Below are 24,625 nucleotides of genomic sequence, written 5' to 3' on the forward strand. Positions count from 1 at the left end.
AGATCAGTACGGCTTCCTAAACATACATTAATCAGCTTCTTTAGCTCAGATTACATATTCAAGGCCATACGACATGGCCTGCTCAAGCGTACGATGAGGCGGTCCAATCACAAATGCCTTTTCAATGTCATATTGAGAAAACATTAGATGCAATGTTGCATAGAGCATATAGTTGCAACTTGCTATTGTATATCACTGATGGGATGGAAATGTTGCCAATGGTTACCACTACCACTCTAGTCAATAATGGAGTGGCTATATGTGATGTTTACTGATGTGGATACATTTTGTCTGTGCTTACTGACCATATGACTAAATGACAGTTCCCTGAACATGGTGTTTGAAATAGCAGCACTCAAAACTCAAGAGTGGCTCCCAATGCAGTACTCGTGTTATACACATGATCCCTGTGGTCAGACATTTTACAGGACTGTACGAACAGGCCACAAGCGTTACTGGAAACATTCTGGAGCATTCTGTGGCCCTCATCAAGCTTGGGTACGCCATTTCATTTACGGCGTCATAGGAGAATAACTGTTGGTTAATAAATGCAGTTTTATGGTGACTGGAGTGTACTGTGAAGGATTTTAAGGACAGAGGGGAGACATCCCGCATGGACACTTCTGTTTAACAATCAGAGAGAGTGATTGGCTCTCTGTGGTGCTCTAAAACAGGCACAGATGGGGAGTGTGAAAGGACAGTGTGAAGGGGGTGACAGGGGACAGTGGGAGTGTGTGGGAGAGCGACAAAGGGAGAGATAGTGAGGGGATTAATGGAGAGAGAGAGAGAGAGAGAGAGAGAGAGAGAGAGAGAGAGAGAGAGAGAGATGCAGAAAGCGGTAGAGGCAGTGAAAAGGAGAGAGAGAAGAAAAGAGAGAGACAGAAAGCAGGAGGTGGGGTTGGCCCTGAAGTGAGATGACAAAGCTTGTCACCTTTCGCTTCCCTGTCTCCTCTCGGCTTGACACACTGCCAAGCATCCATGTGATGCACCGTGCTAAAGGAAACTGCAGATTCAATACATGTAGATATTCTTCTTTAATGATTGACACAATAAAAAATATTCTAGCCAGTGAATCATATTTTTAGATAAAGGGTGTGTGCACATGCATGTGGCTGTGTGTCAAGAGGAGAAAGAGGGGAGATCAAGACTGAGCGAGACAGATGTTATACTTAACTTCATGTTATAGGGCCTTTTTTACTGAACGATGTGATTTGTGTTTGCTTTTCATGTACTTTGTAATTGATGTGTATATACAGTGCATCAATCTACACACAAAACCCCATAGTGACAAAGCAAAAACAGATGAGACATTTTTGAAAATCTATTGAAAAAAAAAAAAAACTGAAATACCTAATTGACATAAGTATTCATACCCTTTGCTATGAGACTCGAAATTTTGCTCAGGTGCATCCTGTTTCCATTGGTCATCTTTGAGATGTATCTACAACTTGATTGGAGTCCACCTGTGAGAAATTATATTGATTGGACATGATTTGGAAAGGCACACACCTGTCTATATAAGGTCCCACAGTTGACAGTGCATGTCAGAGCAAAAACCAAGCCACGAGGTCGAAGGAAATGTCTGTAGCGCTCTGAGACAGGATTCTGTCAAGACACAGATCTGGGGAAGGGTACGTTAAAAATGTATGCAGCATTGAATGTCCCCAAGAACACAGTGGCTCTTTCTAGAGCTGGCTACCTGGCCAAACTGAGCAACCGGGGGAGAAGGGCCTTGGTCAGGGAGGTGACCAAAAAATAGATGGTCACAATGACAGAGCTCCAGAGTTTCTCTGTGGAGATGGGAGAGCCTTACAGAAGGACAACCATCTCTGCAGCACTCCAACAATCAGGCCTTTATGGTAGAGTGGCCAGACGGAAGCCACTCCTCAGTAAAAGGCATATGATAGCCTGCTTGGAGTTTGCCAAAAGGCACCTAAAAGACTCAGACCATGAGAAACAAGATTGTCTGGTCTGATGAAACCAATATTGAACTCTTCGGCTTGAATGCCAAGCGTCACGTCTGGAGGAAACCTGGCACCATCCTTACAGTTGTCATGACGTTTGCCTGGGGGTAGGTTTATGACAGTCATAAATACCTCTTCCCCCCTTTTGACATAAACTCCACAGTGGAAAGTCTACACATCAGAGTTATCAGATTCACTTGGAATTGTTGTTTGAATATGAAATTATTCGTGATGGGATGAAATGTGATTTTAGCCTCTAAAATGAGAGATTTGGGTTTTCATAAGATAGGGCTGCTCACTCAATGGCCCTCTCCCTTCCTATATAAAGCCTTGAAGACAATATAACCTGTTCCGGGGATGTAGGACGACGGTCCTATGTCAGAATGGTTCAGATAATAACTACAGAACAAAGCCAACATCAGCGTAAGCTTTGGTTGCGAATGGTATGAACTACAGAAGTGATACCTCCTAGCCGTTGAGTTAGCAACAGCAGATGCAAACGAGGGTTAGGAAGGAATAGACAGAGTATCCCGTCTATCACACAACGACGTTACTACAAAGCGCAGCTCAGAGTAAATATTTATTGCATTTTCCTTTTCCAAATGGGCGGTAATTTAGAATGCATAAGATACTGTATTTACGATAGCATAGCTTCTCCCTTTGTTCCTCAGTCTTCCCGCTCTTTCACTTAAACCCAGCCCCTTTTCTTTTGTGTAACAAGCTGTCATATCTGTTCCGCCCGCTAGGGACGTTTTCCTGTATGATGTAATGTGTAATCAAGTTATGATTTAAATATGCGTATGTGTAATTCTGAGTGATTAGTTAGGTATTTAGTAAATAAATAATTAAACCCAATTTTGTATTGCTGATTCAACTTGTTAGCCAGGGTTTGTGCAGATAACTAAGAATTTATAACTTTCAGATGAGACTGAATTAAGATGACAATTAATATTGACTGCTATTGATGTAAAATATTACTAGGTCTTTAAGAGTTTATTCGGAAGATAACAGCTCTATAAATATTATTTTGTGGTGCCCGACTCTCTAGTTAATTACATTTACATGATTACATGATTATAGAATAGCATGTCATATCACTTAATCCGGCATAGCCAAAGACACGGCACAGTGAAGCATGGTGGTGGCAGCATCATTTCTGTGGGTATGTTTTTTTAAGCGGCATGGACTGGGAGACTAGTCAAGATCGAGGGAAAGATGAACAGAACAAAGTACAGCGAGATCCTCAATGAAAACCTGCCCCAGGACCTCAGACTGGGGCAAACGTTCACCTTCCAACAGGACAACGACCCTAAGCACACAACCAGGACAACGCAGGAGTGGCTTCAGGACAGAACTCGGACTTGAACCCGATTGCAAAGGCTAGCTTTTTCAAACAGAAATTTGCATCCTGCAGCACTAATTCCCAAAAGTTTTGGGACACTGTAAAGTCCATCGAGAATAAGAGCACCTCCTCTCGGCTGCCCACTGCTAGGAAACACTGTCACCACCGATAGATCATTTCAATAAACATTTCTCTACGGCTGGCCACACTTTCCACCTGGCTACTCCAACCCCGGCCAACAGCTCTGCAACCCAGCAGCAACTGGCCCAAGCCCCCCCCCTTCTCCTTCACCCAAATCTAGACAGCTGATGTCCTGAAAGAGCTGCAGAATCTAGATCCCTACAAATCAGCTGACCTAGACAATCTGGACCCTCTCTTCCTAAAATTATCCGCCGCCATTGTTGCAACCCCTATTACTAGTCTGTTCAACCTCTCTTTCGTATCGTCTGAGATTCCTAAAGATTGGAAAGCGGCCGCGGCCATTCCCCTCTTCAAAGGGGGAGACACTCTAAACCCAAACTGTTACAGACCTATATCCATCCTGCCTTGCCTTTCTAAAGTCTTCGAAAGCCAAGTGAACAAACAGATCACCGACCATATCGAATCCTACCGCACCTTCTCCTCTATGAGATCCGGTTTCAGAGCTGGTCACACGTGCACCTCAGCCATGCTCAAGGTCCTAAACGATATCATAACCACCATCGAAAAAACTGGGCAGCCGTCTTCATCGACCTGGCCAAGGCTTTTGACTCTGTCAATCACCGTATTCTTATCGGCAGCCTTGGTTTCTCTAATGACTGCCTCAACTGGCTCACTAACTACTTTTCAGATAGAGTTCAGTGTGTCAAATCGGAGGGCCTGTTGTCCGGACCTCTGGCAGTCTCTATGGGGGTGCCACAGGGTTCAATTCTCGTGCCGATTCTTTTCTCTGTATATATCAATGATGTCGCTCTTGCTGCGGGTGATTCTTTGATCCACCTCTACGCAGACGACACCTTTCTGTATACATCTGACACTGTGTTAACACACCTCCAAAAGAGCTTCAATGCCATACAATACTCCTTCTGTGGCCTCCAACTGCTCTTAAACACTAGTAAAACTAAATGCATGCTATTCAACCGATCGCTGCCCGCACCCACCCGCCCGCCTAGCATCACTACTCTGGACGGTTCTGACTTAGAATATGTGGACAACTATAAATACCTAGATGTCTGGCTAGAATGTAAACTCTCCTTCCAGACTCATATTAAGCATCTCCAATCCAAAATTTAATCTAGAATTGGCAACAAAGCCTCCTTCACTCATGCTGCCAAACATACACTCGTAAAACTGACTTTCCTGACGATCTTAGATTTTGGCGATGTCATTTACAAAATAGCCTCCAACACTACTCAGTAAATTGGATGCAGTCTATCACAGTGCCATCCGTTTTGTCACCAAAGCCCCATATACTACCCACCATTGCGACTTGTATGCTCTCTTTGGCTGGTCCTCGCTACATATTTGTCATCAAACCCACTGGCTCCAGGTCATCTATAAGTCCTTGCTAGGTAAAGCTCCACCTTATCTCAGCTCACTGGTCACCATAGCAACACTCACCCGTAGCACGCGCTCCAGCAGGTATATTTCACTGGTCATCCCCAAAGCCAACACCTCTTTTGACCGCCTTTCCTTACAGTTCTTTGCTGCCAATGACTGGAACGAATAGCAAAAATCACTGAAGTTGGATACTTATATCTCCCTCACTAACTTTAAGCATCAGCTGTCAGAGCAGTGTACCAATCACTGCAGCTGTACAGAGCCCATCTGTAAATTGTCCATCCAACCAACTACCTACCTCATCCCCATATTTGTTTTTGTTTTTCTGCTGTTTTGCACACCAGTATTTCTACTTGCACATCCTCATCTGCACATATATCACTCCAGTGTTAATTGCTGAATTGTAATTACTCCGCCACTATGGACTATTTATTGCCTTACTTCCTTACTTCATTTTCACACACTGTATACAGATTTTCTATTGTGTTATTGACTGTACATTTGTTTATCCCATGTGTTACTCTGTGTTGTTGGTTTTGTCGTACTGCTTTGCTTGATCTTGGCCAGGTCGCAGTTGGAAATGAGAACTTGTTCTCAACTGGCCTACCTCGTGAAATAAAGGTGAAATTAAAAAAACATTATAAAAAATGTGAACGTCTCTGAAAATAGCTGTGCAGCAAAGCTCCCCATCCAACCTGACAGAGCTTGAGAGGATCTGCAGAGAACAATGGGAGAAACTCCCCAAATACAGGCCAAGCTTGTAGCATCATACCCAAGATGACTTGAGGCTATAATCGGTGCCAAATATGCTTTAACAAAGTACTGAGTAAAGGGTCTGAATACTTATGTAAACGTGATATTTCAGTTCTTTATTATTATTTTTTTATGGGATACTGTGTGTAGAATGATGAGGGTAAAACAATGGAATAAATGTTAGATTAAGGCTGTAACGTAACAAAATGTAGAAAAAGTCAAGGGGTCTGAATTCTTTCCGAATGCACTGTATAAACGCCACATGTAAAATGTTGGTTCCATGTTTCATGATCTGAAATAAACATCCCAGTAATTTTCCATATGCACAAAAAGCTTATTTCTCTCAACTTTTACGCACAAATGTGTTTACATCTCTGTTAGTAGGCATAATCCATCCACCTGACAGGTGTGGCATATCAGGAAGCTGATTAAACAGAATGATCATTACACAGGTGCACCTTGTGCTGGGAACAATAAAAGGCCACTATAAAATGTGCAGTTTTGTCACCACAACACAATGCCACAGATGTCTCATGTTTTGAGGGAGCGTGCAATTGCATTGCTGACTGCAGGAATGTCCACCAGAGCTGTTACCAGATAATTTAATACTAATTTCTCTACCATAAGACACCTCCAACATCGTTTTAGAGAATATGGCACTACGTCCAACTGGCCTCACAACCGAAGACCACGTGTATAGCGTCATGTGGGCGAGCAGTTTGATGATGTCAACGTTGGGAACAGAGTGCCCCAAGGTGGCGGTGGGGATATGGTATGGGCAGGCATAAACTACGGACAACGAACACAATTGCATTTTATCGATGTCGTTTTGAATGCACAGAGATACCGTGACGAGATCCTGAGGTCCATTGTCGTGCCATTCATCTGCCCCCATTACCTCATGTTTCAACATGATAATGCACGGCCACAGGTCGCAAGGACCTGTACACAATTCCTGGAAGCTGAAAATGTCCCAGTTCTTCCATGGCCTTCATACTCAGCAGACATGTCATCCACTGAGCATGTTTGGGATGCTCTGGATCGACGTGTACAACAGCGTGTTCAAGTTCCGGCCAAAATCCAGCGACTTCGCAAAGCCATTGAAGAGGAGTGGGACAACATTCCACAGGTCACAATCAACCGCCTGATCAACGCTATGCAAAGGAGATGTGTCGCGCTGCATGAGGCAAATGGTGGTCACACTAGATACAGAATGATTTTCTGACTCCCTGCTTAAATAAAGGTTAACACACACACACACACACACACACACACACACACACACACACACAGGGTTAAGCTGTTATGCATTGCCAGTCTCACTCCCCTGCGACTTCATCACATCACCCACTCATGCTTCTTTGTTATTTCTCCTCTTCTTTTTCTCTCACTCATTTCTTCAGAGGACAACTACCATGATTACCATCCCACCTCCCTCCGCTCCATTCTTTCACTCCCTTTTTCATAGATTTCACACTGTGGGTATTTCTCTCCTTCTGGCAGTCTTTGTGTGTCCTGTTCCAATCTTTCTTTCACCTCCTCCCTCTTTCTGTTCTGCCTGTTCCCTCATTCCTTTTAATAATCCAGTCCCACACGCTGGTCTTTATCTCTTTCTTTCCCTTGGGAGGCCTCTCTTTTTCTCTTTCTCCCCCTCTGTGGGTCTATTCTCCTTATCGAGAATTAAGGAGAATTTCAAGATTCTCGAGCGGTATCGATTCTCGAGAGACATTACAATGTAAACTTGCCTATTTCTCAAGTCTGGAATGCTACCTCCGGAGGTCACGCACGACTCTTGCCCGATAGTTGCCCCGAAGTAAGCAGGGCAATGTAAACAGAATTGTTTCCTTGAGCCCAAAAGTCATACAGTAAAAATACTAATAGCAGAGCAATATTTTTTAAACAGCTGGACAGCTGGACATTTTCATGATATTTGAAACTTGTTTTTATTGAGTTTTCACCTGAAATTGCAGCAACAGCTTTTACATTCTGAAAGTATCACAGTAGGAAAGGTCAACAACATTCCCCCCATTTTCACATATATTGATGTTGGGGTGATGCTGGAAATTATGAATATGAAGTAGAAAAATGGTGTTTGTCAATGACAATATTCTCTATTTATTTGTCTTTCTGTACCCCCCTCTCTCTCTCCTTCTTCCTTTCACATTCTCCATTTCTCCCTTTCTCTCTTTCTCCCTTTCTCTCTCTCTCCCTATGTCTCTAATTTCTCTCTCTTTCCCCATCCCACCAGCTCTCTAACTCTTTCCCCAGTCTCATTTTCTCAGTAACTGGCAGCCCTTTAGGAGAAATAAATATAGCAATATGTATGATGAAAAATCACTCTCTGTTTCGCTGTCTCTAATCTCATGGTCACATTTTTTAAAAAGACACTGATCTTATCAGGCCTACTACCTATGTAGTCATCCGTCAGACAATCTACCTATCCATCCATCACCTTGGCACAGGCTGTGTCTCCACTCCCCATTGGCAGCCAAGGCTTTTAAACGTGAATGAAACTACAAAGTGGACGCGGAGCACCTGAGTCCGCGTGTGTAACACCCTAATAGCCAACGGCCACTGAGCTATGAATCAATGTTCCACCCTGGCTAAGAAGAAACCCGCGTATTGGTTCCTAGAACATGGTAGAGGTGTGCGTCACAAGGTGGATTCCCACATGTTGCTGGGCTCACAAGCTCTACAGGAGGGTCAGGTTCCTGCGTTAAAGACATACCCTGACAGCTTTCAAAGCTGTCATACGGTACAGTGCTGTTTGGCTCCTTGAAGAAAGTCATGAATGGTGGGATCGGAGGCAAAACCCAGGATGCTTTCAAAAGTCTTGTGACGTTAGAGAAGCATTTAGTGTTGCGACTCGCAAACCATCCCTTTACAACTTGTTAGGGACTATAATAATATTCACAAACACCTGGTTCAATCCCTCTAATTTAACCCTCCGGCGCTAGTAAACGCCATGTGAAATTCAGTAAGCAGCACTGAATTTGGGAGAAAGGAGCTGGATTGCGGGTGTCTTTTAATTCCTGGTATGTAATTGAGCAGAGCGGCTGGGAGGCTTTGATGGCGTTCTAACCCTCTCCTGTCACACACTGCAGCAACAGGGGCACTAAAAGCACTGGACAGGCTGGAGGAATAAGGCTGGTTAAAAGGCAGCATTTCTCCCTGGGTTCCCCTTTTCTCCCCCTCCCAGAACCCTGCCCACAGCCACAATCTTACTGGGGTCACCAGAACTGCCCCCAGGTTGGAAAAATTGTCTTTCTAGCTCAGAGCGATCGATGCGTGAAGTATACCTGTTAAAGTGTGTGTGGGAGGGACAGGTGTGTGTGTTTGTGTGCATGTGTGCGCGTGTGTGTATTTGTGCATGTCCCGGAGTAAGTGAGCATGTGTGCATGTGATATGTGTGTGTGTGCCACTTACTCTGTGTGAAGCGAGGGGGGTTGTCGTTGACATCACTCAGCCTCACGGTGACAGTGGTGGTCCCTGAGAGACCTCCCAGATGGCCCCCCATGTCCTTGGCCTGCAGAACAACCAGGTACCGGTCCTGGGTTTCCCTGTCCATATCAGGCACCGCTGTGCGCAGTATACCTGGGAAAAACACACACGCCAAAGACAAAAAGAGTTCAAGATCAATCATTTCCACTATGCAGAATGACCTGATTCTGCTTCACACGATTGGTTGAACAGCGGCTGCCTCTAGCTGTGCACCGCTCACCAACGCAGCCGAACCAGGAGCCAAGGTAGCTAAATCACCTTGAAATATGGATACTCTTCTAAAGCTAGTGACAAATATGAGCCTTTGCTGAGGTACTGTATGCAGTATGTAGGGAATTAACAAGACACTATCTGAGCAAATGTGATGTGGCTCTGGGGTGTGTGAGTTACCGAAATTACAGGCTATGAACGGACAGAGAGATAGGCCTATATTTCCATCTTATAATTTATCTCCAACACCAAATCAGTGTGTCTTGTTTGCAACGAAACTGTTCCTGTTTGCAAATAATACAATCTGAGACGTTATTAGGAATCTGAGCATGATACATTGTGAGTAGGCCTACCGACGCAGACAAATGTAAGCTTTAACTGCTGGCTACTCTTCTTAAGTGGCTTAACCCAATGAGAGGTCGCAAGTGTTTCCCTAAAAGCTGTCTGGGTTTAAACATCTTCTATTGTACAGAAATTGAATAGCTTAATCAAATCAGAGCGACAGAATTAGACTACTTCCCAAGCAAAGTCTTTCATTTTTTTCTCTTTGGTTATAGAGGATGTAACTAATGTCAAATAAACGAAACAATGTTACCTCCCGTATAGTATGCATCAATGTCACGTCTGTCCCGGGTATTTTACAGCAGACCATTTATAAATGTTTTCTTCAAAATCTTAAGCTGACAAAGGGGTATCATTTTATTTAATAAAAAGGGGGGCAAGCCTATGGCAGGGATCACCCCCCCCCCCCCAAAATAATTGAGCGGATAGTCAGGGGGCCGAAAACATAATTACAAATCATTTGTAGACTGGAAATTGATCACAAGAAGCCCAAACATATATAATATTTGAAAAAATAATAATCATTTCAACCTTGCTTACATTTGTACACAATCACATATACAGTGCTTTCAGGAATGATTTGTACCCCTTGACTTCTTCCACATTTTGTTACAGCCTTAATTCAAAATAGTTTAAAAAAAAAGATGTCTCACCCATCTACACTGAATACCCCATAATGACAAAGTGAAAATAATCTTTTAGACATTTTAGCATATTTAATAAAAATGAAATACAGAAATCTAATTTACATAAGTAGTCACACCACTGAGTCAATACAATGTAGAAGCACCTTTGGCAGCGATTATAGCTGTGAGTCTTTCTGGGTAAATATATAAGAGATTTCCACACCTGGATTATGCAATATTTATTATTTTCAAAATTCTTCAAGTTCAGGAACATTCACTGTCTTCTTGGCAAGCAGCTCCAGTGTAGATTTGGCCTTGTGTTTTAGGTTATTATCCTGCTAAAATGTGAATTCATCTCCCAGTGTCTGGTGGAAAGCAGACTGAACCAGGTTTTCCTCTAGGGTTTGGCCTTTGCTTAGCTTCCATCTGTTTATTTTGTATCATGAAAAGTCCTTAACGGTGACAAGCATACCCATAACATGATGCAGCCACCCCTTTGCTTGAAAATATTGAGTGTGGTACTCAGTAATGTGTTGTTTTAGATTTGGCCCAAACATAACACTTTGCATTCAGGACAAAAAGTACATTTGCTTTGCCACATTTTTTTCAGTATTACTTTAGTGCCTTTTTGCAAACAGGATGCATGTTTTGGAATATTTCTATTCTGTACAGGCGTCCTTCTTTTCACTCTGTCAATAGTATTGTGAAGTACCTACAATGTTGTTTATCCATCCTCAGTTTTCTCCTATCATAAACTAACTGTTTTAAAGTCACCATTGGCCTTATGGTGAATTCCCTGAGCAGTTTCCTTCCTCTCCGGCAACTGAGTTAGGAAGGATACCTATATCTTTGCAGTGACTGGGTGTGTTGATACACCAACCAAAGTGTAATTAATAACTTCACCATCCTCAAAGGGATATCCAATGTCTGTTTTGTTTATATTTATCTATCAATAGGTGTCCTTCTTGGTGAGGCATTGGAAAACCTTCCTGGCCTTTGTGGTTTAATCTGTGTTTGAAATTCACTACTTGACTGAGGGACCTTACATATAATTGTATGTGTTTGGGGGGGGGCGGGGTACAGAGATGATGTAGTCATTCAAAAATCATGTTAAACACTATTATTGCACACAGAGTGAGTCCATGCTAATTTTTACTCTTGAACTTATTTAGGCTTGCCATAACAAAGGGATTTAATACTTACTGACTCAAGACATTTCAGCTTTTCATTTATAATTCATTTGTAAAAAAAAAAAAAAAAAAATTTTTTTGAAAAACCTCATTCCAATTTGACATTTATGGGGTAGGCCAGTGACAAGTCAAGGGATGTGAATACTTTCTGAAGGCACCGTATCTCTCTATTATGCGTGGGAATACTTTGGAACAGATTTCCTAAATTAAAATAACGCGGAGCTGATTTGCTGGTGTTTTTACAGTATTTTGTGTTCAATAAAGAAGAATAATATATATGCTCATTTTTTTTATTTTATGTGCAGGCCCGCTAGTTGGGGAACCCTGGCCGCTAGTTGGGGAACCCTGGCCGCTAGTTGGGGAACCCTGGCCGCTAGTTGGGGAAGCCTGGCCGCTAATTGGGGAAGCCTGGCCGCTAGTTGGGGAACCCTGGCCGCTAGTTGGGGAACCCTGGCCGCTAGTTGGGGAACCCTGGCCGCTAGTTGGGGAACCCTGGCCTATGACATACCCTCTCAATTCGAGTTTTGTTTTTAACTTAAAAACCCTTCACTGACACGTAGGTAGGCTATTTATAGAGTGCATGGTGGAGGAATTGACCGACAAATCTATGGATATAGCAGCCTAAAGCCTCATTTTGTCTGTCAAACAGGTAGGCCTACCTATTGTTTCTTAAAAAGGAAGAAATAGGCTCCAACGCAAAGTTCTCTTGTTGTTAATAAAGTCTAACTACAATTAAGACTGTAGAAATGAATTATGCTCGAATTTGCTTACCTTTAGCACCATGAGACGTTCATTTTCAATTGATTGTGCCGTGGCCGCTGCTTCAAGTTTCAGCACCACAATGTAAGTTACTCAAATCTGACTTATTGTGAGGTCAATAACTCTGATAAATACATCACGGGCAAGAAACATGTTGTTTTCAATAAAAACCAATTACAGTAACATGTTATCAAAATTGACCTCCGGTCCTCCTCATCTTCCTGCTCTCCTTCTAAAACTCAGCCTATAGACTTGTCCGCGCGCGAGAATAGGCCTAATCAAAAATCATTTCCGGAAGAAGCCTTTGACTCTCCTCCTGAACTGCCACCACAGGCCTACACATCACAGCCATTAGTTAGGCAGTACACCCGTTTTGATCAGCAGGAGCAGGATGGTGCTCGGGGTTCCATTGTGTAATGCAGACTAGTTTTATTTACACCATCCCAGCAGCCATCTTAGAAATATTGGGGGGGGTATTCAGACCCCTTGGAAAGTATTCAGACCCCTTCCCTTTTCCACATTTTGTTACGTTACAGCCTTATTCTATAATGGATTAAATAAAACAGTTTCCTCATCAATCTACACACAATACCCCATAAAGACAAAATGAAAACAGGTTTTTAGAAATGTTTGCAAATGTAAAAAAAAAAAAAAAATTACAGAAATAACTTATTTCCATAAGTATTCAGACCCTTTGCTATGAAACTTTAAATTGAGCTCAGGTGCATCCTGTTTATGTACAATTTATCATCCTTGAGATGTTTCTACAACTTGATTGGAGTCCACCTATGGGAAATTCAATTGATTGGGCATGATTTAAAAAGGCCTTGTGGTGAAATCCCTGAGCAGTTTCCTTCCTCTCCGGCAACTGAGTTAGGAAGGATACCTATATAAGGTCCCACAGTTGACAGTGCATGTCAGAGCAAAAACCAAGCCATGAAGTCGAAGGAATTGTCCGTAGAGCTCCGATTCTGGATTGTGTCGAGGCACAGATCTGGGGAAGGGTACCAAAAAAAATTCTGCAGCATTGAAGGTCCCCAGGAACATAGTAGCCTCCATCATTCTTAAATGGAAGAGGTTTGGAACCACCAATACTCTCCCTAGAGCTGGCCGCCCAGCTAAACTGAGCAATCAGGGGAGAAGGGCCTTGGTCAGGGAGGTGACTATTAACCCGATGGTCACTCTGATAGAACACTCTGAAAGAGCTCCCTCTGTGGTGATGGGAGAACCTTCCAGAAGGACAATCATCTCTGCAGCACTCCACCAATCAGGCCTTTATGGTAGAGCGGCCAGACGGAAGCCAATCCTCAGTAAAAGGCACATGACAGCCCGCTTGGACTTAGCCAAAAGGCACCTAGACTCTCAGACCATGAGAAACACGATTCTCTGGTCTGATGGGAGACTAGTCAGGATCGAGGAAAAGATGAATAGAGAAAAGTACAGAGAGATCATTCATGAAAACCTGCTCCAGAACGCTCAGGAACTCAGATTGGGGCGAAGGTTCACCTTCCAACAGGACAGCGACCCTGTCTCTGAATATCCTTGAGTGGCCCAGCCTGAGCCCAGACTTGAGCATGATCAAACATCTCTGGAAAGACCTGAAAATAACTGTAGAGCGACACTCCCCATCCAACCTGGCAGGGCTTGAGAGGATCTGTAGAGAAGAATGGGAGAAACTCCCAAAATAGAAGAGTGCCAAGCTTGTAGCGTTATACCCAAGAAGAATCAAGGCTGTAATCGCTGCCAAAGGTGCTTCAACAAAGTACTGAGTAAAGGTTCTACATCCTTACACTACCGTTCAAAAGCTTGGGGTCACTTAGAAAAGTCCTTGTTTTTGAAAAAGACACCTCACAAGTACTCAACTGGCAGCTTCATTAAATAGTACCCACAAAACACCAGTCTCAACGTCAACAGTAAAGAGGCGACTCCGGGATGCTGGCCCTCTAGGCAGAGTTCCTCTTTCCAGTGTCTGTGTTCTTTTGCCCATCTAATTATTTTATTTTTATTGGCCAGTCTGAGATATGTATTTTTCTTTGCAACTCTGCCTAGAAGACCAGCATCCCGCAGTCGCCTCTTCACTGTTGACGTTGAGACTAGTGTTTTGCGGGTACTATTTAATGAAGCTGCCAGTTGAGGAGGCGTCTGTTTCTCAAACTAGACACTAATGTATTTGTCCTCTTGCTCAATTGTGCACCGGGGCCTCCCACTCCTCTTTCTATTCTGGTTAGAGCCAGTTTGCGCTGTTCTGTGAAGGGAGTAGTGCACAGCGTTGTACGAGATCTTAAGTTTCTTGACAATTTCCCGCATGGAATAGCCTTCATTTCTCAGAACAAGAATAGACTGATTGTTATAACCTTTTTTGAGCAATAATAATAATAATGATTATTTTTACCCCTTTTTCTCCCCAATTTTGTGGTATCCAATTGTTGTAGTAGCTACTATCTTGTCTCATCGCTACAACTCCCGTATGGGCTCGGGAGAGACGAAGGTTGAAAGTCATGCGTCCTCCGATACACAACCCAACCAAGTTGCACTGCTTCTTAACACAGCGCGCATCCAACCCGGAAGCCAGCCACACCAATATGTCAGAGGAAACACCGTGCACCTGGCCACCTTGGTTAGCGCGCACTGTGCCCGGCCCGCCACAGGAGTCGCTGGTGCGCGATGAGACAAGGACACCCCTACCGACCTCCCTAACCCGGACGACGCTAGGCCAATTGTGCGTCACCACACGGACCTCCCGGTCGCGGCCGGTTACGACAGAGCCTGGGCGCGAACCCAGGGACTCTGATGGCACAGCTGCAGTACAGCGCCCTTAACCACTGCGCCACCCGGGAGGCCCTCATGAGCAATAACTTAGCATAGTGTAGATTGGGCATGGGCTTGGTTGTCGGCTGTGTGAATTCTAGCGCGTAGGTTGTTTCCATACAGCGGGATTTCAGAGTCCAGTCTTTCATGAGAGATTCATATTTACACTTGAACACTTCTGTGGTCAGTGCAAAAACATTGACATCCTTTCTCTCCGGTAAATCGTATAGTCTGTTCAATTTACAGAGCATTTATTTGAAGGCGGGTTTCTCCACCGTTCTGAAGCGCAGCATTCCTTTGACCAAATAACGACTTACACTGTCCATCAGTGCTCGCCATTTATCGGTGTCCCGTTTGTGCTGCTGGAATTTTTAGTAGGTAGCCTATGGTTTTTGTGCACATAACCTGTGAAAGGACTGATCATGGACTTCAGGAGACAGCAGAGGGAGCACGCCCCCATCCACATGGACGGTGGATGGGAAGGTATAGAGTGGAGAAGGTGAAAACCTTCAAGTTCCTCGGCATACACATCACTGACAATCTGAAATGGTCCATCTATACAGACAGTGTGGTGAAGAAGACGCAACTGTGCCTCTTCAACCTCAGGAGGCAAAAGAAAGTTGGCATCCTGTCGGGCTGTATCACCGCCTGGTACAGCAACTGCACCGTCCGCAAACTCAGGGCTCTCCAGAGGGTGGTGCAATCTGCCCGACACATCACCGGGGGCACACTGCCTGCCCTCCAGGACATCTACAGCAGAGGGTGTCACAGGAAGGCCAATAAGATAATCAAGGACCTCAGTCACCCGAGCCACGGCCTGTTCACCCCGCTACCATCCAGAAGGCGAGGTCAGTACAGGTGCATCAAAGATGGGACCGAGAAGCTGAAAAACAGCTTCTATCTCAAGGCCATCAGACTGTTAAATACTCACCAAAAGCCAGCTCCCACCCATACCCTGCTATGAACTTCAGTCACTGTCAGTAGACGGCTACCAATCAGTTACTTTACCATGCACATTAGAGGCTGCTGGCTACGTACATAGTCATGGAACACTGGTCACTTTAAATAATGTTTACATACTGTTTTACCCACTTCACATGTATATACTGTATTCTAGTCAAGGCCTATCCTATTTAACTATTGCTGTACATATACTATTCTTCAGATACACTAAATATTCAATCCATATACTGTCCATATTGTCTATACATCCCATCACATATACTGTATATACAGTGCCCTTCAAATGTTTGGACACACCTACTCATTCAGGGGTTTTTCTATATTTTTACTATTTTCTACATTGTAGAATAATAGTGAAGACATCAAAACTATGAAATAACACATATGGAATCATGTAGTAACCAAAAAAGTGTTAAACAAATTGAGCTTCTTCAAAGTAGCCACGCTTTGCCTTGATGACAGCTTTGCACACTCTTGGCATTCTCTCAACCAGCTTCATGTGGTAGTCACCTGGAATGCATTTCAATTAATAGGTGTGCCTTGTAAAAAGTTAATTTGTGTAATTGATTTCCTCTGCTGCAGAGGATAAATTCACTTGAGTTAACTTTACTTCAGATTGCAGCCCAAATAAATGCTTCACAAGAATTCAAGTAACAGACACATCTCAACATCAACTGTTCAGTGGAGACCGCATGAATCAGGACTTCATGGTCAAACGGCTGCAAAGAAACCACTACTAAAGGACACCAATAAGAAGAAGACCAGTGGAAATCTGGAGTCCAAATTTGAGATTTTTGGTTCTAACCGCCGTGTCTTTGTGAGACGCAGAGTAGGTGAACAGATGATCTCCGCATGTGTGGTTCCCACCGTGAAGCATGGAGTAGGAGGTGTGATGGTGTGGGGGTGCTTTGCTGGTGACACTGTCAGTGATTTATTTAGAATTCAAGACACACTTAACCAGCATGGCTACCACAGCATTCTGCAGCGATACATATCTGATTTGCGCTTTGTCGGACTATCATTTGTTTTTCAACAGGACAATGACCCAAAACACACCTCCAGGCTGTGTAAGGGCTATTTGACCAAGAAGGAGAATGATGGAATGCTGCATCAGATGACCTGGCCTCCACAATCAACCGACCTCAACCCAATTGAGATGGTTTGGGATGAGTTGGACTGCAAAGTGAAGGAAAAGCAGCCAACAAGTGCTCAGTAAATGCGGGAACTCCTTCAAGACTGTCGGAAAAGCATTCCTCATGAAGCTTTTTTTCACAATTCCTGACATTTAATCCTAGTAAAAAGTCCCTGTCTTAGGTCAGTTAGGATCACCACTTTATATTAAGAATGTGAAATGTCAGAATAATCGTAGAGATAATGATTTATTTCAGCAATTATTTATTTCATCACATTCCCAGTGGGTCAGAAGTTTACATACACTCAATTAGTATTTGGTAGGATTGCCTTTAAATTGTTTAACTTGGGTCAAACGTTTCAGGTGGCCTTCCACAAGCTTCCCACAATAAGTTGGGTGAATTTGGGTCTATTCCTCCTGACAGAGGTGGTGTAACTGAGTCAGGTTTGTAGGCCTCCTTGCTCGCACACGCTTTTTCAGTTCTGCTCACAGATTTTCTATAGGCTTGAAGTCGGGGCTTTGTGATGGCCACTCCAATACCTTGACTTTGTTGTCCTTAATTCTTATGGCTTAGATCCCGCTAACCGGCACTGAAAGTGCAGGGTGCCAAATTCAAAACAACAGAAATCTCATAATGACAATTCCTCAAACATACAAGTATTTTACACCATTTTAAAGATAAATGTGTTGTTAATCCCACCACAGTGTCCGATTTAAAAAAGGCTTTACAACGAAAGCACACCAAACGATTATGTTAGGTCTGCATCTAGTCACAGAAAAACACATCCATTTTTCCAGCCAAAGAGAGGAGTCACAAAAAGCAGAAATAGAGATAAAAATTAATCACTAACCTTTGATGATCTTCATCAGATGACACTCATAGGACTTCATGTTACACAATACATGTATGTTTTGTTCGATAAAGTTCATATTTATATCCAAAAATCTCAGTTTACATAGGGCGGCAGGGTAGCCTAGTGGTTAGAGCGTTGGACTAGTAACCGGAAGGTTGCGAGTTCAAACCCCCGAGCTGACAAGTTACAAATCTGTCGTTCTGCCCCTGAACAGGCAGTTAACCCACTGTTCCCAGGCCGTCATTGAAAATAAGAATATGTTCTTAACTGACTTGCCTGGTTAAATAAAGGTAAAAAAAAAAAAAAAAATTACGTTCAGTAATGTTTTGCTTCCAAAACATCCAGTGATTTTGCAGAGAGCCACATGAATATACAGAAATACTCATCATAAATGTTGATGAAAATACAAGTGTTATGCATTGAACTTTAGATAAACCTCTCCTTAATGCAACCGCTGTGTCAGATTTCAAAAAAGCTTTACCGAAAAAGCACACCATGCAATAATCTGAGTACAGCGCTCAGACAACAAAACAAGCCATACAGATATCCGCCATGTTGTGGAGTCAACAGAAGTCAGAAATAACTTTAGAAATATTAACTTACCTTTGATGATCTTCATCAGAATACACTCCCAGGAATCCCAGGTCCACAATAAATGTTTGATTTGTTCGATAAAGTCCATTTATGTCCAAATACCAAATCCTTTTTGTTTGCGAGTTTAGTACACAATCCAAACTTACGAGGCGCGGGCAAGTCCAGGGGAAAGTTCAGACGAAAAGTCATATTACAGTTCGTAGAAACATGTCAAACAAAGTATAGAATCAATCTTTAGTATGTTTTTATCATAAATCTTCAATAATGTTCCAACCAGAGAATTCCTTTGTCTGTAGAAATTATGGAACGCAGGTCCCTCTCACGTGAGTGCTCGTGATCAGCTCATGCCACTCTGGCAGAGCCCTGACTCAATCAGCTCTCATTGAGACTCATCTCGGGTCTCACCTTTTTGCCTCAACTTTGGAAGTATGCTTGGGGTCATTGTCCATTTGGAAGACCCATTTGTGACCAAGCTTTAACTTCCTGACTGATGTCTTGAGATGCTGCTTCAACATATGCACATCATTTTCCATCCTCGTGAAGCCATCTATTTTGTGAAGTGCACCAGTCCCTCCTGCAGCAAAGCACCCCCACAACGTGATGCTGCCACCCCCGTGCTTCATGGTTGGGATGGTGTTCTTCAGCTTGCAAGCATACCCCTTTTTCCTCCAAACATAACGATGGTCATTATGGCCAAACAGTTCTATTTTCATCAGTCTAGAGGACATTTCTCCATGTGCAGTTGCAAACCGTAGTCTGGCTTTTTTATGGCTGTTTTGGAGCAGTGGCTTCTTCCATGCTGAGCGCCTTTCAGGTTATGTCGATATAGGACTCTTTTACTGGCGATATAGATATTTTTGTACCTGTTTCCTCCAGCATCTTCACAAGTACCTTTGCTCTTGTTCTGGGACTGATCTGCACTTTTCGCAACCAAAGTACGTTCATCTCTAGGAGACAGAGCGCGTCTCCTACCAGAGCGGTATGACGGCTGCGTGGTCCCATTGTGTTTATACTTGCGTACTACAGTTTGTACAGATGAACGTGGTACCTTCAGGCATTTGGACATTTCTATCCAAGGAAGAACCAGACTTGTGGAGGTCTGCAATTTTTTTTCTGAGGTCTTGGCTGATTTCTTTTTATTTTCACATGATGTCAAGCAAAGAGGCACTGAGTTTGAAGGTAGGCCTTGAAATACATCCACAGGTACGCCTCCAATTGACCCAAATGATGTCAATTGGTCTGTCAGAAGCTTCTAAAGTTATGACATAATTTTCTGGAATTTTCCAAGCTGTTTAAAGGTCATCTTAGTGTATGTAAACTTCTGAACCACTGGAATTGTGATACAGTGAATTATAAGTGAAATAATCTGTCTGTAAACAATTGTTGGAAAAAGTACTTGTGTCATGCACGAAGTAGATGTCCTAACTGACTTGCCAAAACTATAGTTTGCTAACAAGAAATGTGTGAAGTGGTTGAAAAACGAGTTTTAATGACTCCAACCTAAGTGTATGTAAACTTCCGACTTCAACTGTATATATATATTTTTAAATGTTGCTAAAACTTTTTAATGAAATAAAAAACGTTTTAACAGTTTTGGCTCTATTTTATTTCCATGACGGTCTTCATCCATAACCGCCAATGTCACGGATATCCAATTACCGCCACAGCCATAAGCATGACCCTCCCCCATTTTCCTCCACCCATTCTGTACATTTCCATCCATCCCTAATGGATGAGAGTTGTAGTTTACACACTGGGCAGAATTAGGCTAATATCACCAATTACCATGTAAAAACCCACCAACAGAACCCTCTTCACCCTCTTCGGTCAACACAATGAATGAAAATGCATTAGAATTCAATAACAGCATTGCAGATGCTGTATACCTACTGTAGGTGACACACTCATACCTTAAGGATACTGTAATATATACTGTATAAAACTTTGGCCGTTTTCACATATCCCCTTACGATCCGAATCCAGGAGCGTTTGATACCCTGATCTGTTCTATAAAGCATGGGTGAAAGGCAAACGAACCCTGGCTGAAACGAATACGGGACCTGTGTGAGTAGTGGGTCCAAGGACCAGGACCAGAGTACCAGGTGTTGTGATGTGGCAGCTTGAGTCTCATGGAACATTTTATTTGCCCATTGTAAACAAGCTACCTTGCTAACGTCGTGTAGAGCGTGCATCTTGATCTTGGCCCCCTTGAAACGGTTATATTCAAGTCCTGTGAAAGCAAAATGCTTTCTGTAGAATTCTCACAAACGCTCCAGGAAACCGAACCAGGGTACCGAATCTCGTATGCGAAAACGCCCTTAGCGTTTACGAGCTTGCAGGCTGTCAATCACGTAGTGAGGTGACAGAGGACTCAATAGAAGACTTTCCCATCTGCTTCAGGGACCCTGGGTTGACACCAAAGGGCCCCCCCCCCCCAGAACACACAGTAGATTTTAGTGAGGAGACAGGTCCTCGGAGCCTTTTTTAATCACCGCCTTTAATAGTTCACAAACCTTTCCTGACATCTCCTTTGAATACACGTCTTTCTGTTTTTCCTCCTTCAGAAAGTATAATTGAAGGCGGTTGCTGCAGTTTGCTGGATGCCCAGATACTCTGGCAGTCTGAATACATTTCTGCCAGCTTGAACTGGATTAGCTGAGAAGGAGCAGGAGAGCGACACACAGGGAGACGGTATAGGGGAACAGAGATGGGGGCGAATGTGAGGGAAGTGAGAGGAGGGGGTGATGGAGAGGGAGGTGAGAGGAGGGAATGCGAGGGGGGTAGATGCAGAGGGATCGGTATGCATGGCAGAGAGTGTGAGGGACTGAGAAGAGGGGATGGAAGGAGGGAGAGAAAGGGATTGGGAAAAGAGAGAAAGAACACGCTGTGGGGATACACACTGCAAAGAGGTTTGAAGAGGGAGTAAGGTGGTTGGGAGCAGAGAGAGAGCAGGAGCGCGTGCACACCAAGTGGAGAGCGAGAGGCAGTCACCTGTCTGTGGGTCCACAGAGAAGAACTGCTGTCCCTGCACCAGTGTGTACACCAGTCTGGCACTGTTCCCATAGGTTGGGTCGTCAGCATCTGTTGCTGTCACCTGGATTATAGAAGTACCTGAGGGAGGAGGGGAGAAAGCAGAGGAGCGTTAAAACAACATAACACACACACACTCACTGACCAGACACAGCGGTACATTAGCACAGCACAACAACCAGAGAGCCAAACACTGACTGACTGACTGACTGACTCCTACCTCTCTCTTTCTCCATCTCCCTCCCTCTCTCTCTCTCTCTCTCTCTCTCTCTCTCTCTTACCCCCCTCACTCTCTTTCGGCAGCAGCGTGACAAATACTTTATTCACTTTCTTTCTCCCCTGCTGCTCACCTTCTTTCTCTCTCGATTATGTCTGTCTCACTTCATTTCTCTTCATCTCCGTCTCCAATTCCCTTTTGCTCCCTCTCTCAATCTCTCTGTCTGTCGGTTGCCCCTCTTGTCTCCCCACTGACTCCCTCCCTGAATCCCTGCCTTTCCTGACAGATATGGACTTTTTCCCCCACCAAATAAATCAAAGACCGTCAGCTTCATGTGAGAAATTTAAATTGTAGCAAAAAAAGATATGTACAGTTTGGAGAGAAGAACTACGTTTCCCATGGGACACTGGGCTGACAAGCTCTGAGGGTAGAGGGGATTTATGGGAGCAGCTGTTGCTGTTTTCTGACATCAAAGCCCTGACAGTGTCACCAGGAGAGAGTGAGTGAGGGAAGGAGAGAAAGGGAGGTGAGTGAGGGAGGTAGGTGAGGGAGACAGGTAGGCGAGGGAGAAACTGGGTCTGACTACTGATCTAGCACAGGTAGTTAACAGGCATAGGGAAGGCAAATGGAAGATGGAGAGAGAAAGGAAGGGCGAGAGGAGCGATTGTTTTGATGCACGCGGTAGTACAAGAATGATCAGATAGACAGATCAAACCAGTTTGACTGGTGGGTTTGAAGGAACAAGCACATGAGAGAGAGAAACCTATTGATATGCAGCCTGCTAAAACACAGTCACAATTTGGAGTGATGATGCATTCAGACTGAGATGTATTACCAGTGAACGGCTACTGTGTGAATACCATAGTGGATTATTTCCATGTGAAATACTGTAATGCTAAAGTAGTGGTAGAAATCAAATCCTTGTATCCACTTAAAACTAGGCTTCGGGCTGAAATTCATATGACACAATGTGTTTGGAGCAATTAGGGGAGGCAAACTCAATCTCGATTCATAGTGAAAGGAGATGATGAAAGATATCTCAACCAATCTCTTCAGCGGGCTGACGTGGTGTCAGTGTGACTACTATCATCATCCAATTCCATCACCACTGTGGCATTGACGGTGGAAGATATTACCAGTTTTATGTAACAGCTCTTTGATAAGACTCTCACGGCGCCACTATGTGCTAGTCTCGCAACAACCCACCGTGCATTTTGAAAAACAACTTGGTAAATATTGAATCTCGGGTAAATATTGAAGCCATGATTGACTGAACAACTCAATCTGGGACCAAGCTTTGAAAAGCAAGCACACATCAACATTTTCAAAAAGACAACGGCTCCCCATGCAGTACCTATGTTGGCCATCTCAGGCACCAAGGCGCTGTAGGGCCCTTCCTCAAACAGAGGTGGGTTGTCGTTGATGTCCTGCACTCTGATGATGAATGTGGACGAGGGCTCCAGGGCCCGGTCGGTCTGCCGGTCGGTTGCTGTGGCGATGAGGCGGTACTCGTCCTTTTCCTCGCGGTCCAGGGGCTTGGTGACATGGATGTTGCCCGTCTTCTCGTCAATCACAAACACCGCCCCCGCCCCCTCGCCCCTCAGCACGTACTTGGTGCGTCCATCACCTCGGTCCATGTCAGTGTGCAGCTGAGAGAGAGCGGTAGAAGGAGAGAGAGAATGATGTAGAGAGAGTAAGAGGGGTTAACACACGCTAGAAAATAAAGGAGAACGCATCCAAGAGAAATAAAGGGGATTATACACAGTGCTTGAGGACATGAGTTTGTCTGAGGACGAGAACACTGGAACACATCCAAACAAACACCCTCTCATCTATTCCGATCCATCCATGGGGCAATGGCCATGAACTAGGATAATCATAATCTCAATATCCATAATGATGCACCAGCTCAGCTAGGCCTGCTATTCTCACAAACAGTTGTCTCTGAAAGCTCATCAAACTGTGAAATACAGTTCTATACCGTTGCAACAATGAATGAAAGTAGGAATTTAGCAGATATTAAGTTGAGGCCTAATCAATTATTCCCCAACTATTGAGGAGGACCAGGTGTGGCAGGGGTACATGCTGTATTGATCCTGACTGCTGCTGGTTTATTGGATCAGCCCTGGCTGGTTGGTGGCTGGGGCTCTCTCAAGCGGAGCGGGGTAATAGCAGAATAGGCCCTCCATCTCCCCCTCAACGGTTTGCCTGGCCCTGCTCAGGGGATGCACTCCACACATCAGCATTCATTCTCATTACCGCTCAAACGTGGACTGAATAGGAACCCTGATAAAAGAGCGCAAAATTAGCCCCTACTCCAAAAAAAGTGTGACATTGTGAGAAAAGTGCGAGTGGGGAGTGCTTGGAAGCATCGTTGCGCGGCAACAGCTAAGCACATTTGCTAAACGAAATGAAAATGGATACTCTGATTCTAAATATTCATTAGGTTTTGCAGAATCCCATTTTCAAGGAGAATTGTATAGATGTATGACCTCCCAGGAGGTAAACAATTCACATGGATGTTGACAAGACTGTTTGCGCCTGTAAACCAAATATAACCTTTTTCTAAGTTTCCACTGTCTGCAAAGTTGAGCTGAACAATTCTATATGCATTATGTTTCCATATATTTGACCATTCCTCCTTCCACAACATGATTTCACTGCAGAGGGTAACACTCTTAGTACTATTACCACTCTATTCCAGGAATTACTAATTAATTCTATGTAAATTACAATGTCTACAAATAAATTGGCAGGCAGTGAAGCGATTTCGTGGGAAGGGTGCCGGATTGAGACCCGCA

At 43.8% G+C, this 24,625-nt stretch overlaps 1 protein-coding gene across 2 annotated transcripts in view; it reads right to left on the minus strand.

The window, feature by feature from the left end:
• Positions 1-24,625, minus strand: part of LOC115102772 (cadherin-24) — an 80,595-nt gene that overhangs the window by 45,338 nt on the left and 10,632 nt on the right. For both annotated transcript variants that reach the window (XM_029623053.2, XM_065005598.1), the window contains exons 2-4: positions 23,179-23,473; positions 21,569-21,688; positions 9,025-9,192 (exon numbers count right to left, since the gene is read on the minus strand). In XM_029623053.2, the coding sequence (XP_029478913.2) occupies positions 9,025-9,192; positions 21,569-21,688; positions 23,179-23,473 (583 nt within the window). The remainder of the gene's footprint in view (positions 1-9,024; positions 9,193-21,568; positions 21,689-23,178; positions 23,474-24,625) is intronic.

The sequence above is a fragment of the Oncorhynchus nerka genome, linkage group LG20, assembly GCF_034236695.1.
Source record: "Oncorhynchus nerka isolate Pitt River linkage group LG20, Oner_Uvic_2.0, whole genome shotgun sequence".
Lineage (NCBI taxonomy): Eukaryota > Metazoa > Chordata > Actinopteri > Salmoniformes > Salmonidae > Oncorhynchus > Oncorhynchus nerka.